This window comes from Fusarium vanettenii (assembly GCF_000151355.1).
Source record: "Fusarium vanettenii 77-13-4 chromosome 2 genomic scaffold NECHAsca_18_chr2_1_0, whole genome shotgun sequence".
Lineage (NCBI taxonomy): Eukaryota > Fungi > Ascomycota > Sordariomycetes > Hypocreales > Nectriaceae > Fusarium > Fusarium vanettenii.
In genome coordinates this window covers 1,715,825-1,729,197 of record NW_003315867.1, presented here as the reverse complement: position 1 = coordinate 1,729,197, position 13,373 = coordinate 1,715,825, and the positions used below count along the sequence as shown (strand labels likewise).

Here is a 13,373-nt window from a genome sequence, read left to right as displayed (position 1 = left end):
GAAAGCCGTGGATGGAGCCGCATTTGTCTTCAGTGAGATCATGTCTCCACGACCCCTCTTACACAGTCGTCCTCGGCCGAGGGGGATGATGGCATCGCCCCGTTTCGCCCCCTGGCTAGAGTCCTGACTAGCCTCGTGGACTTTCGACGATACCTACTCTTTGGGAATACGAATACCCGAGCCTAGGGCGGCTCTACCATGGAGGCTTTTCATATTTTCCGGCTAGCTTGCAAACCCGCCAACCGTGGTCGTTCGTCTCGCCTGCATGCTCAACAGCCCCATGCACATCTGCCGGGCGCCGGCATCGCATTTCCCCATCTGCAGGCGCCTCCGCTGTCTCGGATCTCTGAGGGAAATACACGGATGGCTTCCTCTGTTTGGACAGCGGCCCGTTGTCTTGAACCGCTTCTGGCATGGAGTGACGTCGCAAACCAGCGGAAGGACCTAGTCGGTGTGCTGTGTTCGCACGTTTCATCTTACGATCGAGCTTGGGCCCATCATTTAACGGTTGGCTGCCTTAGTGGTAGGTTCATCCCTTCTCAAACGGGTGAAGAGAGCGTCAAGTTGCCCACTGTACTTGCTCCCACCAGGTCCTTCGCATGTGGCCTTGCTAGCGCTCCATGGTTCCTCGGCATCTTTCTGCCACCTTCAGGACGACGACTATTGCTCAACTTCTATCCTCAACCGGCCTTGAGAAGAGTAATTTCCCTTCTCCTGGCTGAGCATATGCTCATGAGGCGACTGCGCTTCACGAACAGGCCACCAAGAGAGCCCACCAGCGGATCCACACATTCCAGAACACAAGTCGAACATTCTTTTTGGAGGAACCGAGAGACCGTGGACCCTGTCGTTCTGTCGAAATCCCCCCCACAGCAAGGCCCCTTGCTGGGCTTGATTCTGGCGAACGCCCCCACAATCTGGTCATTGTCACGTAGTCGCAGGTTTCTCATGAAAAGCATTAGGTGAAAACCACCGCATGTTACTCGTCGTGGCACTGCCTCAGCCCTGGCCAAGGCCACAGGATCCGGCACCCACGGCCTCGGTGGCGAGTTTCAGGAGAAAGAAATTGTATCGGCGATCGCCTAGCTGAAGGTTGACCCAGATTTCCGGTTCCTGGGGTTGGGAACTTTGGGCCTTTTGCTTTGGCATGGCTGCACCAATCCCATGTTGTCGGTTTCTAAACCAGGGGAGGTCTTACACCGCACGCTGCTCGGAGAAAAAAGCCCCTGAAGGTGGATGCCAAGACGCCCCATATCGGCTACTAACAAGCCTTTGCAGGGTGAGCTTCATTGTATGCACTTGCAAACTCTATGCACGGAGCCCAACGGTTGCTTCATGGGAGGTAAGGAAGAAGAGATTGAGCCCCTGGATATCCAGTTACTTGGAAACAGCCCTCATGTCTGATGTGAGCTTGACGAGACTAATACCTCAAGCACCTTATCACTCAGAAGGAGACGGCCACAAGGATTGATTGATTGCTTGGTTTATTCATGTGTCAATGTGCTATTTCAACATGGTGCGTCCCAGGAGCCTCATGTGGTGGCTAGCCCTGGACGGCACTGATAGCGACGCTACGGCTGCTGACCCCCTCCCCCGACGTGGGGAGGACGGCTCTGTCTGGCCTCATCAACGATGCCAATATTCGGTACAGTGTATGGCTCTAATGTGCGGTGAGCTGTAATGGGAGGCTTTTAGGTTTTCCGCAAGACCTTGCCCTAACCATCAACCATCATATCATCCGCGTATTTTCCTCCTCTAGGAAACAATCACCTCGCCAGCCCCGGTTGCGAGATCCTTCCTACCGTCCTCATCGTCTGGATTTTGCCTATCAGTCAGGAGACCCTTGGGCGGCGCAGCCCTCATCTCCAGGACATCGTTGTCGCTCCCTTGCCGTTCTAGCTCTTCAAATGTGAAGGCATCCGATAGATTCACCGCCAGGAACGTCTTTGGTAACTTGACCCTGCGGTGCGAGTGTAAGTATGAGGTCACGGGGAGGAGGCAGATGCAGACAGGGCTGGTTTAGTGGGGGCACTTACTGATTGAACTTGGCTCGCAAGGTCTTGATGACCTGCAACCAGTCGGCGTGGGGTGTCAAGCTTCGCCTGGGGGCAAAGCCAATGCAATGTCGGCTGTCAAGCTGCACGTGCAGGGGGTCAAAGACGTGGCAGCCCGGGCTAATGGTAATTCGGATGCTATACGTGAAGGTGGGCTCGTCATGAGGTGATGCTCCCTCTCCCGTAGTCTTCATTTCTGCCTCGTAGAGCTCGAAGCAGATCTGAGAGAGGTAGTCAAGCTCAGGGATGGTGCTGCGCTTGATTTTAGTCTCGACGCCTCCCTCGATGATGCAGTTGAGCAGCGTGTAAATGTGGGATTCCTTGGTAAAGTAGAAGAAGGACTTGGCGTCGTCCGACGCCTGCATCTCCTCGAGGTCCTGAACGATCTCCTTGAGCAGGGGCAGCGACGTCAGCAGGCCAATCTCGAGCTTTTCGCTGTCCGAGATGCCATACTCCTGAGGGCAGATGAAGTCGAACAGGACCTTGGCTAGTCGGTAAAGCTCCTGAAGCGGCTCGTTGCGTGCGTCCGGCTTGTAGGCGGCCTGGTTCGTTCCCTTGTAAAGCCGGAAGTACTGCTCCGGCGGCGCCTCCTCATTGAAGTGTCGCAAGTTGTTAAGGAATGATCGTCTTCTGAAGAGCTTCTTAACCGAGGCAGACCGGCTTCCGGCCTCCACCTTGTCCGAGCCATCGGGCGATGAGTTCTTGTCAACCTTGGCGTCTTCCGAGGACTTGCCATCCTCCGCCGACTTTGCTTTTCCGTCCTTGGTGCCATTAGCACCGTTGGGGGTGTTGCTCGTGCCGGAGGCTGAGTACTCGTCAAGCATGTGGTTGGGTGGTGTGTACACCCATTCGAGGAACTGACGGTTGTGCAGGGCATCGAACTTCATGGTGTCGTAGAGCTCCGAGATCTTGCTCGGGTCAACCTTGTCGCCATCGCAGAACTCTGAAAAGAGCTTTTCCCAGCGTTCTCGGAACAACTCCGCGTCTTCGCCACAGCACCACCGCGCCTGGATCTGGCCGACCGTATTTGCATGTGAGAGCGACGACGCGATCGACGAGTTCGAGTTTTCACCCGATAGCCTCTCGGTACTCGGGTTTGAGATGGCATTGAGCGATGTGACAGCGCCGCTGTACAATTTGCCGTAGTTGTACTGCATCACACGCCGATGAAAGTTCATCAGCTGCACAACTCTTGTCTGCACCTCGGAAGGCTCGGGCATGTTGTCTGGCCAGGCAAACTGGGCAGGCCGTTCGTTGCCCTTTCGCAGTAGACCCTTGAGCTTCTTCTTGACCTTGTCCATTTCATCCTTTGCCGCATTCGAGTCGTCCAGCAGGTCCTTGCGAATCGTGATGAAGTCTTCAGGGACATCCTTCTTGCCTAGGAACGAGGCAGACCAGATCTGTGCACTCGTGGTCACGCGCCGTTCGGAGCTGCTGAACACGTGAACCTCATCCAGAATGTCCCTGTTCATGAGCATGAGATCGTTACGCATGTTCTCGCCCAGTTCTTGGGATTGGTATCGGGCCGAGTGCGTCGGCTCTCCTCCCCATTTGACAATGAGCTGTAGCTTGTCCAGAACCAGGCTTTCTTCAGCAGCTGTAAACTTGGACATTGTGACACCAGAGAGAGAATCATGCCGCCTGGGGCTCCGGTAAGGTTTGTCCTCCAGTGATGCTTCGCCTTCTTGTTCCGTAGGACTGGGCTCCTTCTTTTCTTCAGGCACAGGCACTTCCTCAACGGCTGGTACCGCCTCCGTCTTCTTTTTCCGGAACATGGGCTTAATCTGGACCTTTGTGCCTGGCCAACTTCCCTTCTTGACGAGCACATTTCGAAGAGCCCGGAGTTTGCCACGATCTTCAATGTTTTGTTCGTATGCCAAATCCACTGCTTGTACGACGCTTCCCAATGCAGCTTCGCCAATGAGCAAAACCTCTTCTTGGTGTCCCTTCAGGAGAGCAATGAAGGGCTCTGAATGGAATGTGAACTTGTACTTTTGCTTGGGTGTCCGATCCGCGTGCCGTATCACGGAGACAATACCCTTGAGCTTCCAAGAGTGTGTTGGGAGGGGGGGTTCGGGCACGCTGCTCGGCTGCTCTGATGGCGCATCCGATATGGCACTTTGCTGTGTCTGTGGTGGTGCCGAAGAACTGCCAGATATACTCAGATCCGCAGGGACTGGTGGAATGAGTGGTGTCGCCGCGGAGCTGTGCGGTTTAGAAGGCACATTGCTGTCTGGTATCGAAGGAGTAGCAGTTCCACTGGGAACACGGCGGAAAGACTCGTCGGGTTGTGAGTCCGTAGCGTTCGACATGGAGTTTATGCTTGTCCTAACACCGCTAGAACCAGGCAAGTTTGTTTGCTCACGATCCTTGAATGCGTTGGCTGCTCGAGTAAATGGGTCGGTGTTATCTGACGGAGCAGGTGATGGCATTGGCGGAGTGACGCCTCCACGCCTGAGCTTTTCCTTCACAAAGAGGTCTTTGAGAATACCGGAGCAATGGTCGTAGTAGTCGTCGTTGTCCTTGACAAAGCTCCAGCCGTTGACGTCGATGACATAGCTCTTCCCTGACGCTCGCAGCAAGTCGAAACCACAAACTCTCTGTCCAAACGCTGTAGAGATCCTGCTGGCCATTTCCTTCTCTTTCGTATCCAGAGCCGTGACGTAGCGCAGCTCTTTACCGTGCGTGTTTCTCCGTACGACACCATCCACAACAGGGCTCTTTCGTGTTTCAGCATGGCAATACGCGGGGCCGACAGTGTAGGCCTTGACATCTTCGGCATTGTCGACCTGCATGAAACTTTCGTAGATGTAGCTGCCGTCGGGTTCGGTGATTGCTCTGGGGACGTTTAGATCTTGTATATAGTCGGAACTCTTGTTTCCAATCTTTCGGAAAAGCTTCCTGGCACCTCCACCAGCACTCTTTGGGAAGTAGATGATAATGTTGTGATCCTCGCCGCTTGTTGGTTTCTCGACGAATGGCTTTCTCAGGATTGCACCATCCACGCTCAGAGCATCCCCATCTTCGATCAGCTCGACTTTCTGAGGTGGAGGAACCTTGGCAGAGTCAATTGGCTCAAAGGAAACACCTGAAATATCCTTGATGTGCTTGACCATTTCTGAAGTGAGAATCTGGGGACCGCCATCACGACTGACTTCGATTCGCTTTGGTGTTCGGACGTTGATCTTGTCGAGCAGGTGTAGGCAGAGACGGCGATCCCACAGGATCTGCTGCATGGGGACATCATTAACACAAAATGGCTTTCTCGCCTTGACATAAGCAATTGCCTTGTCAAGAGGGAAACCATCCGAATAGAAAGAAATGAGGTAGTCGCTGCATCTTTTGTTAGTGATCGTTTTGGGAAATCCGGCACGTGCCTCTTGCAGGAGCTTGGTCGATGCACCCCACCATGCTACTTCGGCTCACCGAGGGAATGAACTCACCATATGGGCCAATTCTCAACCTCTGAGGACAAAACAGATTAGTCTCTCCTAGAAAATACATCTCTCTTGTGAATCAAACGTACCTTCGTCGAGAATCACCTTGTCGCCAAAAACAATCACGTCAAACTCGCGATTGGCAATCAGCCGGTTCAAGATGTTCCTGCTGGGTTTGCTCCGCGCCTTGACGTCAAGGGCGCACACACCAATGACTCCCCATCGAGCTGGTTTCACTGCAGCAAGTTAGAGACATCACTCACTTCCAAGGCCAGTGGCTTCGAGATGAGAGAAGGGGAAAGAAGGAAAAAAAGAGGACTTACCCTCCTCCCTTTCCCGATGGTGGGGACCCCGATCGCTACTTGGGCTGTGGCTACTTGTCGCAGTGCTTCCGCTAAAGCGCCTCTTGGCACGACTGCGGGAGCGGTCGGGCATGGACCGCAAATTTGAAGTGTTGTTCTGCATGTTGTCGCGGATGGCTCGCTTGGTAAAGTCAAGTGGCTGTGAATGGAGCTCCCTCGGGACCAGGTGATGCTGATGGTGATGTCCCACGACCGAGTGGCCTTGCTGAGCAGTCGACGAGGTGGTGACTGTCACGTTGGAGATGCCAGGCTCAGACTGAGACGGCGGTATTCCTTTGCCTGTCGAAAGAAGTCCAGGTACAGATCGTGGTGGTGTTCCCAGCTCTGACCCATGAGCAGACGAAGAGTCGTTGAGGATGCCTCGGGCAGATGCAAGAGAATAGAGCGAGTTTCCTGAGAGTCTCCTGGACTGAGGATCCGAGGAGGAAGAAAAGCGGTTGTTGATGGCACCCGAAGGTTCAGACGAGACGGTGTAGTTCGAGTTGGAGCTGTCGCTGGCGGTGGGCTGGCGGTTCAGGTTCCGCTGCTGGTTTTGGTTCTGGCTCTGGTTCTGGTGGGGGTCTTCGGCAAGGGCGAGCTGGGAGTCGGCCAGCGCCAGATCCTCAACGCCGACGTCAGAGGTCATGGACTCGCGGCGGGTGCGCAGCGGGAGAGAGTAAAGGTTTTTGACGGCCGCCGTTGAGGTCGAGACGTGTGAGGAAACAGAGAAGCTTGCACGACGGACGTGGGTCTCTGCCGTGTCCGGCTCGGCACAGTGACCCTTGGTGGTTCCTGCAGCAGAGATGGAGGAGGAATTGGCGAGGGGCGACGACGTCGAGAGGATGCGAGAGGACCTGGGAGGATGGGATTGGCTATAGTGATGGGGCAGGGATTGGCCAAAACCAAGATAAGGAGGATGAAAGTGAGAACGACGAGGAGAAGAGGAAAAGTCGGCAGCAGAAGCGTCGTCGGAGGGGCTAGTTGAGTATGGTGGTGCTGCTGGTGGTGTTGGGCTATCCACGGCGCCGACGGTGGTGCTAACAAGCTTCGGGCCCGGTCGGTTGCTCATGGTGTCCACGGCGGCATCCATGACATCCATCCGATTTATGGTGTGCGCTGCGCAGCCGTTTCTTGTGTAGTGGCTTGTGTGAGTGTGAGTGTGCTTGTGTGTGTGTGTGTGTGTTTGTCCCGTTTGGTACAGCACAGTAGGTAGGTTGGTGGCCAAAAAAAGACACCACAGCCCAGCCGAGAGCTAATCGAAATTTTTACCTTTCAGACTGACAGACAGCTATGCCCGCTCCGGCATGAAGGAAATGACAGATCCCGGCGGATAGAAGCGAGAACCTGGCACCAAGTAACCAGGCGGTGATGGGCGAAGTGCAGTACAGTAGGCGAGCTCGGAGCTTGTCGCCTACAAAACTCTGCCCGGTGCTGTAGGCCCGTTTATCAAGGTTAGGGACAGGGCCTCGAGTTTCTCAGCTTAAACCTGCGAGCAGACAGTGACGGTGGCTTGGACGTTTTCTGATGTCTCAGATCACCATCTAACGAGCCGTTTCTGCTCTTTTGTCTAAATGTCTCTAATGTGGACGGTTATTAGAGCTCGAAACAAGACGGGCTGATTTGCAACCGGTCAGACGGGATGGGGTTATAGCCGGGAAAAGATGCAAGTGCAGGGAAGACGAGGGGGAAAAAAAAAGATGATGCCAGGCGATGATTGTTATTATCCTCTTCTCTTTTTTTGCCCCCTGGAGCACGTCTCGCGTCCGTTCCAATGGGCGACTGAGATGGTGGCCAACGGATGCGGCGCGGCTTGTCTTTGCTGTCTGCTGCTTGCTGCTGCAAGTCACTCACTTACTTGTTGAAGTGGGCATGAATGAATGGGTATATTTTTTTCTTGTTTGTCCGGGGGATAAAAGCCCTGAAGCATCGAATCAGCGGACTCAATGACGCAGGCGCTAGGGATCGCCACCATGCATCGAGATGCCGATATCTTGGTTGATAGGTTGTTGCCAGGGTTTGCTCAACGAGATGCTTTGTAGGGCCGGCCGAGATGCAAGGGCTGGCTTCCTCTGCTTGGCCAGATGGGTCGAGGCCCCCGTCGTCGCCGTCGCCGTATCTATAAGAGGTCCGTGGTCCCGTTCAACTTGCTGGCAAATGACTGTTTTCCTGTCATCTGGTCACGCTACGGGGGATTTGTCGTCCCTGTTGCCAAGGTGCCCTGCCCTTGCAAAGCGAAGCTGCTATCTTCGGTCCGGAGTTGCTGCCCTCGATCGCTTCTCCATGACGGGATTTGCTGGAAGGGCCTGGATGGCGGGGTCGCGATGGGGTCACCGGGGGAGGGGTTCTCACGAGAGTGGAGAGACTAGAGGACAGGTTCAAGGCCTTGTGAGTCTTGTGCTCTTGAGGAGGCGAGAGGCGAGAGCCGGAGCAAAGAGAAAACAGTTTTCTCGGGCCGTTCCCGGATGAGACGTTTCCTTCAACTGTCTCTGCGATACCATGGTGTTTATAAGTTCCCTCTCTTTTCGGTTGATTGACTGACTTGCATGCGGCCATGACAAGCAGCACATGATGGCCGTAGACAAGACGCTACGCGGCTGGAGCTAAGACACTAGCAATCGTCATGGTGCCAGGAACTCGGCAATTTAGATGAGATCTGGAAGGGGCATGCTCGAATTGAGCCACGCCATTGGGCGAGATGAAGCGGAAATGGATGGCCACGAGGTTGATGCTAAACATCGTTTCTGGTTCCTTTGTGGCTTGGAGGCTTGGGGCATGCGACCACCCAAACCCGACAAGCTGGACCTTTGCTGCTGGCTACCATGGCTTGTCGATCCGGTTCATGCTCTGGTCGTCGGTTCGGCAGTGCAGATGTAGTGCTCTCGTCAGCTGTCGCTTCCTCTTCTGTGGCCCTGTCAGTTGACCTCCATGGGTTGACTGATTTTGCTGAGTCAGTTCCAACCTGGTGGGTTTTCCAGGTGAAACCCTTCCATGGGTGAGAAATCCTTCAGAAAGCTTGTCGTTTGCAGGCCCTCCTCTTCCAATCCACTATTTTCCTTTCTACGGCCCCAAACATTCTCATGGTTCCTCTCTTTGTGGAGTCAGGCGCAAGAATCAGGGGTTGGCGATGTGTTCCGCACGCGCCGTGTAGATACACTCAGCGTTTAGACGGAAGATTGGATAATCTGAAACCTCGCTCCTGGGTCGCAAACGTTGCTCTATTGCTTGATTTGACCAACCATGTACAACAACGGGAGGCTTGTTAACCTGTGCATGTGGCACTCAGCCTACATATACACACGTGTCAAGCTCGTATAACCGCCTGCGTTACGCGTCACCCGTCCGACCTGTGTGAGGGAGCCTGAAGATCATCAACAACCCAAGATACATGAAGCACGAGAAGAGATGAATCTGAAGTGTCCAATGCATTTTATGAACCAAATATGCTCGAGAGAGCCCATCCTGTGTTACATACAGGTGTATATGCCATGTTCCAGGGCCATCATGTCCCAAAGCCCTAATCCCAAAAAAAAAAAAAAAAAACAAGCAAAAGTACCTAATGCATCATATCATACATTAAACGACGCTCAGTCGTCAGATCGATTGTATCCCCATAGCCGGTTTCTTTCTATAGTCCACCAGTGAGCCACTGCATCGGCTTCACGAACCCAGTCGGCTGCTTCTTTGCCGTACTTGGCCTTAACCGCCTTGATCATGGGCTTGATAGCCCACCCGTCCAGAGGATCCAACTCTAGCGGATCCTGCCCCAGGTCGGTAAATGTGTATTCGAGATCCTTTTTCAACGGGATCGCCAGTCTCCAGGGTGCGTCTGCCGATGTGATCGTGAGCATACCACCGCCAGGGTTGATAAGCCCAAAGTTCCAGGCACGACGGCCATGTTGAGACTTGATATATGGTCGGATCAGTGATTGACCCTCGTAATCATTAACCAAATCAGACGCAATGGCCGTGTCGTCTTCATTAAGGGATCCTGTGTGGACAAGGAGATCGAGGAGGGTCGGTAGAATTGAGATCGAGGTTACGTTCGCTTCGTACTGAATGCGAGGGATATTGGGGTGTCGGAATGAGATGGGGACTCGGAAGTTGCTGATGTGGCGGTTCTCGTAGGTACCTGTCTTGGAGAAATCTTCTTTGAAGGCTTGTCCGTGGTCGCCGACAAAGACAACAAGAGTCTCGTCGGCAATTCCGAGATCGTCAAACATCTGCATGAGCTCGCCTAACCACATGTCGTCGAACCTAACAGTGTTGAGGTACTTGTCAAAGTCCTTGTGGCGCTTGCCCTCCTTGCCCATATACTTCTCGGTCTCGAACCACTTGGGGACACCCCAGGGATGGTGAGTTGTGCTGGTAAAGTGTGACATGAAGAGGCGCTTGTTGTTGGCGAGCCCCTCGGTGATGTACTCCTTGATGTGCGCCTTCAGATCCGTCTCTGGATAACCGAAATAGTTAATCTCTTCCATATCGGGATTGCTCTTGGCCTCCTTGTCGAGCTTGGGCTTCGTAAAGATGTGCTTGAATCCCATCTTGTTGTCGAACATGTCCTGCCTATCGTACGTGTCCGTAACGGCCTGGAAGAAGGCAGAGTGCCATGGGTAATCGTGAAACTGTTCGCTCTTCTTGGACCCCAGGGACAGCCAGCCTCTGGCTGCCTTGGTCTTGTTTTGCTTGAATGTGTTAAACATATTGAGGACCTGAGGAATGCAAGGCTGATAGCTCTCGAGCTCGGCCTCCTCGAACATGTTTACCGCCATGGGCCAAGCACCACAGTGAGCCGCCATGAGACTCTTTGTCGAGACACTGCTGCTCGTGAGGCCTCCGACAACGTTGATACCTCCATACTCGGGTCTTGTCTTATCGTTCCACACCGGCTTCGCAGGAGGGTCGTAGGTGGTGCCGTTGCTAGCACTGAAGTTGCCAAATTTGCCTGTAATCTTTTCAAAGTTTGGTGTCAAGCGGGAGACTCGGTCGTTGACTTCATCTCGAAGTGACTCCTCGTGGGATTCCATAATGAACCTGTGAATGTCGCTACCTTGCTGGATCGGGAAGAGCTCTTCGCGCATGCTCTCCATCAAAATGAGGGCAACATGTCGGATCTTGACAGAGTTTTGTGTTAGGGCCTCTTGCACCGAACCCAGGATACTCTCCTTGAGGTTGGTAATTCGCATGGGGTCGGCAACGGGGTTATAGAAGCCTTGGTCTGCGAGCGTGCCGGGGCACGTATCGTCGGGGGCAGCGGCCTTGTCCTGCGATTTTGTCTTATTCCACTTGTCAAATCCGTGGGGGATTGGATCGGGTAACCACTTGGGAATGTTATCTCGGTACTGCTTGACCAACTTGCTATCCCTGCCAGGAGCCCAACCTTTGAAGCTGCCCTGAGGCTCTTCCCACTTGGACTCCTGGATGAGTTCCTTCAGGGGCCAGTCATTCTTGGATGCGCAGAATCCAAGACTCGGCTTGAAAGAACCGAGAATTCGGAAGGGCAGACTTGTCGACATATGGTTGTATGGCCTCTCGGGGCGGACAATGGCCGTGATACCAACAAAAACCAAGACAGACGATGTGACGATCCATGAAGGGATAGCGCACCATCTCCGTCGCATTGAAGAGCGCTCTTCCGGACCCTTCTCTTGCCCACTGCGACCGGAGCTGGATGACCTTCGCTCATAGTCAGACGGGGAGGCGGGACCTCCGGAGAGATCGCGCTCCATCAACGGTTCGACATTCTCGGGATCGCGCTGAACATGTTTTTGCGGGCGAAGCTTTCCTCTGAGAAACCTGGAGACTTTTGGAAAGTTAAAGACCTGGTGGGACAGCCTGGAGAGTCAGGCGACATACCTGAAGCAATGCGCTTCCCCAATCCAGCTACAAGGTTACCGACGAGCTTGTAGAGAATGCCCTGCGTGAACCATGCAAGAATAATAATGATTAATGCAGAAATAAGAACGCTGTGGCTCTCGCTGAGCAAGACTTTGAGGCCTTCGTCGTTGGCGTAGTCTCCTGCATCGCTCCACTCAACTTCGCCGCCTGTCCTGTAGTAAAACCCAAGCTCTGATGATGCAGCGCCGATGGAAATCAAGCTTCAACGGCGAGTCAGCATAAGCGGGCGCAACGAAAAAAATGCACAGGAGGGGATACTTGCGTTAAGAAACATCCAAAGCAGTAGCCGACAAAAGAGACGATTGTCCGTTCCCTCCGCAGCAGGAGGCGGCCAAGGAAGATTACAAAGACATCTTGTAGGAAAAAGGTTGGTAGGTAGACAATGAAGTCGATAGCAGCAATAGAGTGCAGGTGAATGTACAGATGCAGCAGCTTAGCAAAGACGACTGATACAAAAAAGATTGCAAAAAGAAAGGATACTGAAGAAGGCATATTGGGCCTGCTTCACATCATCGAATCGACACGACACTGCACTGCACCGACTGACTGGAAGGAACAGAAGTATGATGGAGGAAGGAACAAGGCGAGGTGAACAGCCGGCTGGGCAAAAGCCAAGATGGATCCAGATGTTTAAGGAACTGGTTGTCAGACCCAAGAAGGCTATGCACTAGACCACAGTAAGACATTGACACACAAACACTGCACAAAGCCCCCCAAAAGCCCCAGGGATGGCGCGGATGGCCCAGGGATGGCATCTGGTCGCGTGTTGCTTAAACTGGGTAGGCAGGGTACTAAGCTGATGGCCCAGTGGGAGCTGACTGATCGCTGTACTGCACTGTAATCGATGGCGATTCCTCCATCCATTACCGAACCGTGGCCTCCATTCTGACGGAACGCCAGTCTGACCAGTCCCTGAAGCCCCTTTCCGCCGTGGCTGAAACAAAAAGGGCTCTTCAGAGAGTCGATCTCCTGCCTCTCTAGGGGAGGGAGGGATTTGAAAGGACATCTCCGCTTTTACGAAGAGAAGGGGGTGGTGCTGCTGGTGATTGCTCGTCTCGTCAAGCTCGACACGATTTACTTCTTTGTCGACCGTCCGTCGTCGCAGCATGGGCCACCCCCATGAGTCGCATTGCTCTCGTCTGGTCGTCCTTGATATCGAGTGGGCCAGGATGCACCGATGAATGGCTGCGGATGCGCTGGGCTGGGGCGCTGCCGAACCTGAGGCGCGATACGAGAGGGCCACACAGGAGCGTTAATGTCCTGGTTAGTGCCGACAACCTTGTTTCGCTGACGGTCCCTGATGGCACATGTTTTGGCTATGCATAGCCGGCCTGGGATGCCCCCGCTGCAGCACCTACGAGCTGGTGAATGAGTGCTCTGTTCTGCTGCTCTGCCTTGTTTAAGGTTCCCACTGCCAGGCCATCATGGTGACGTCCTTCCTCTTTCATGTGCCGAGCTTACGAAACCGCAGATCCTCCCAGGCCCAGGCACAGTCACAACCTAAACTCCGTACCTAAACTCCTAACGTTAGATCGCAGAGCCAGGCTATTTTGGGACGGCGGGGAGCCTGCTTGCGCTTGCTCCAAGCATGTTTCCGTTGGATATTGATACGACACAAAAAGGGCGAGCTGACCGAGATTAACCAA

General features: G+C 53.8%; 2 protein-coding genes across 2 annotated transcripts; both read right to left on the bottom strand.

The window, feature by feature from the left end:
• Nucleotides 1-1,878: 1,878 nt before the first annotated feature.
• On the bottom strand, nucleotides 1,879-6,286 carry NECHADRAFT_10191 (uncharacterized protein; the record flags this gene model as incomplete). The annotated part of the gene is made up of 5 exons (XM_003045940.1): nucleotides 1,879-1,960; nucleotides 2,037-5,387; nucleotides 5,498-5,519; nucleotides 5,581-5,727; nucleotides 5,815-6,286. Coding segments are annotated over 5 exons (4,074 nt in total), but the record flags the coding sequence as incomplete, so codon positions are not given.
• Nucleotides 6,287-9,242: 2,956 nt separating this feature from the next.
• NECHADRAFT_66354 (uncharacterized protein) lies at nucleotides 9,243-12,219 on the bottom strand (the record flags this gene model as incomplete). The annotated part of the gene is made up of 3 exons (XM_003045939.1): nucleotides 9,243-11,632; nucleotides 11,686-11,898; nucleotides 11,961-12,219. The coding sequence occupies 3 exons, from the start codon at nucleotides 12,217-12,219 to the stop codon at nucleotides 9,417-9,419; spliced, it is 2,688 nt and encodes an 895-aa protein (XP_003045985.1). The 3' UTR covers nucleotides 9,243-9,416.
• Nucleotides 12,220-13,373: the final 1,154 nt, after the last annotated feature.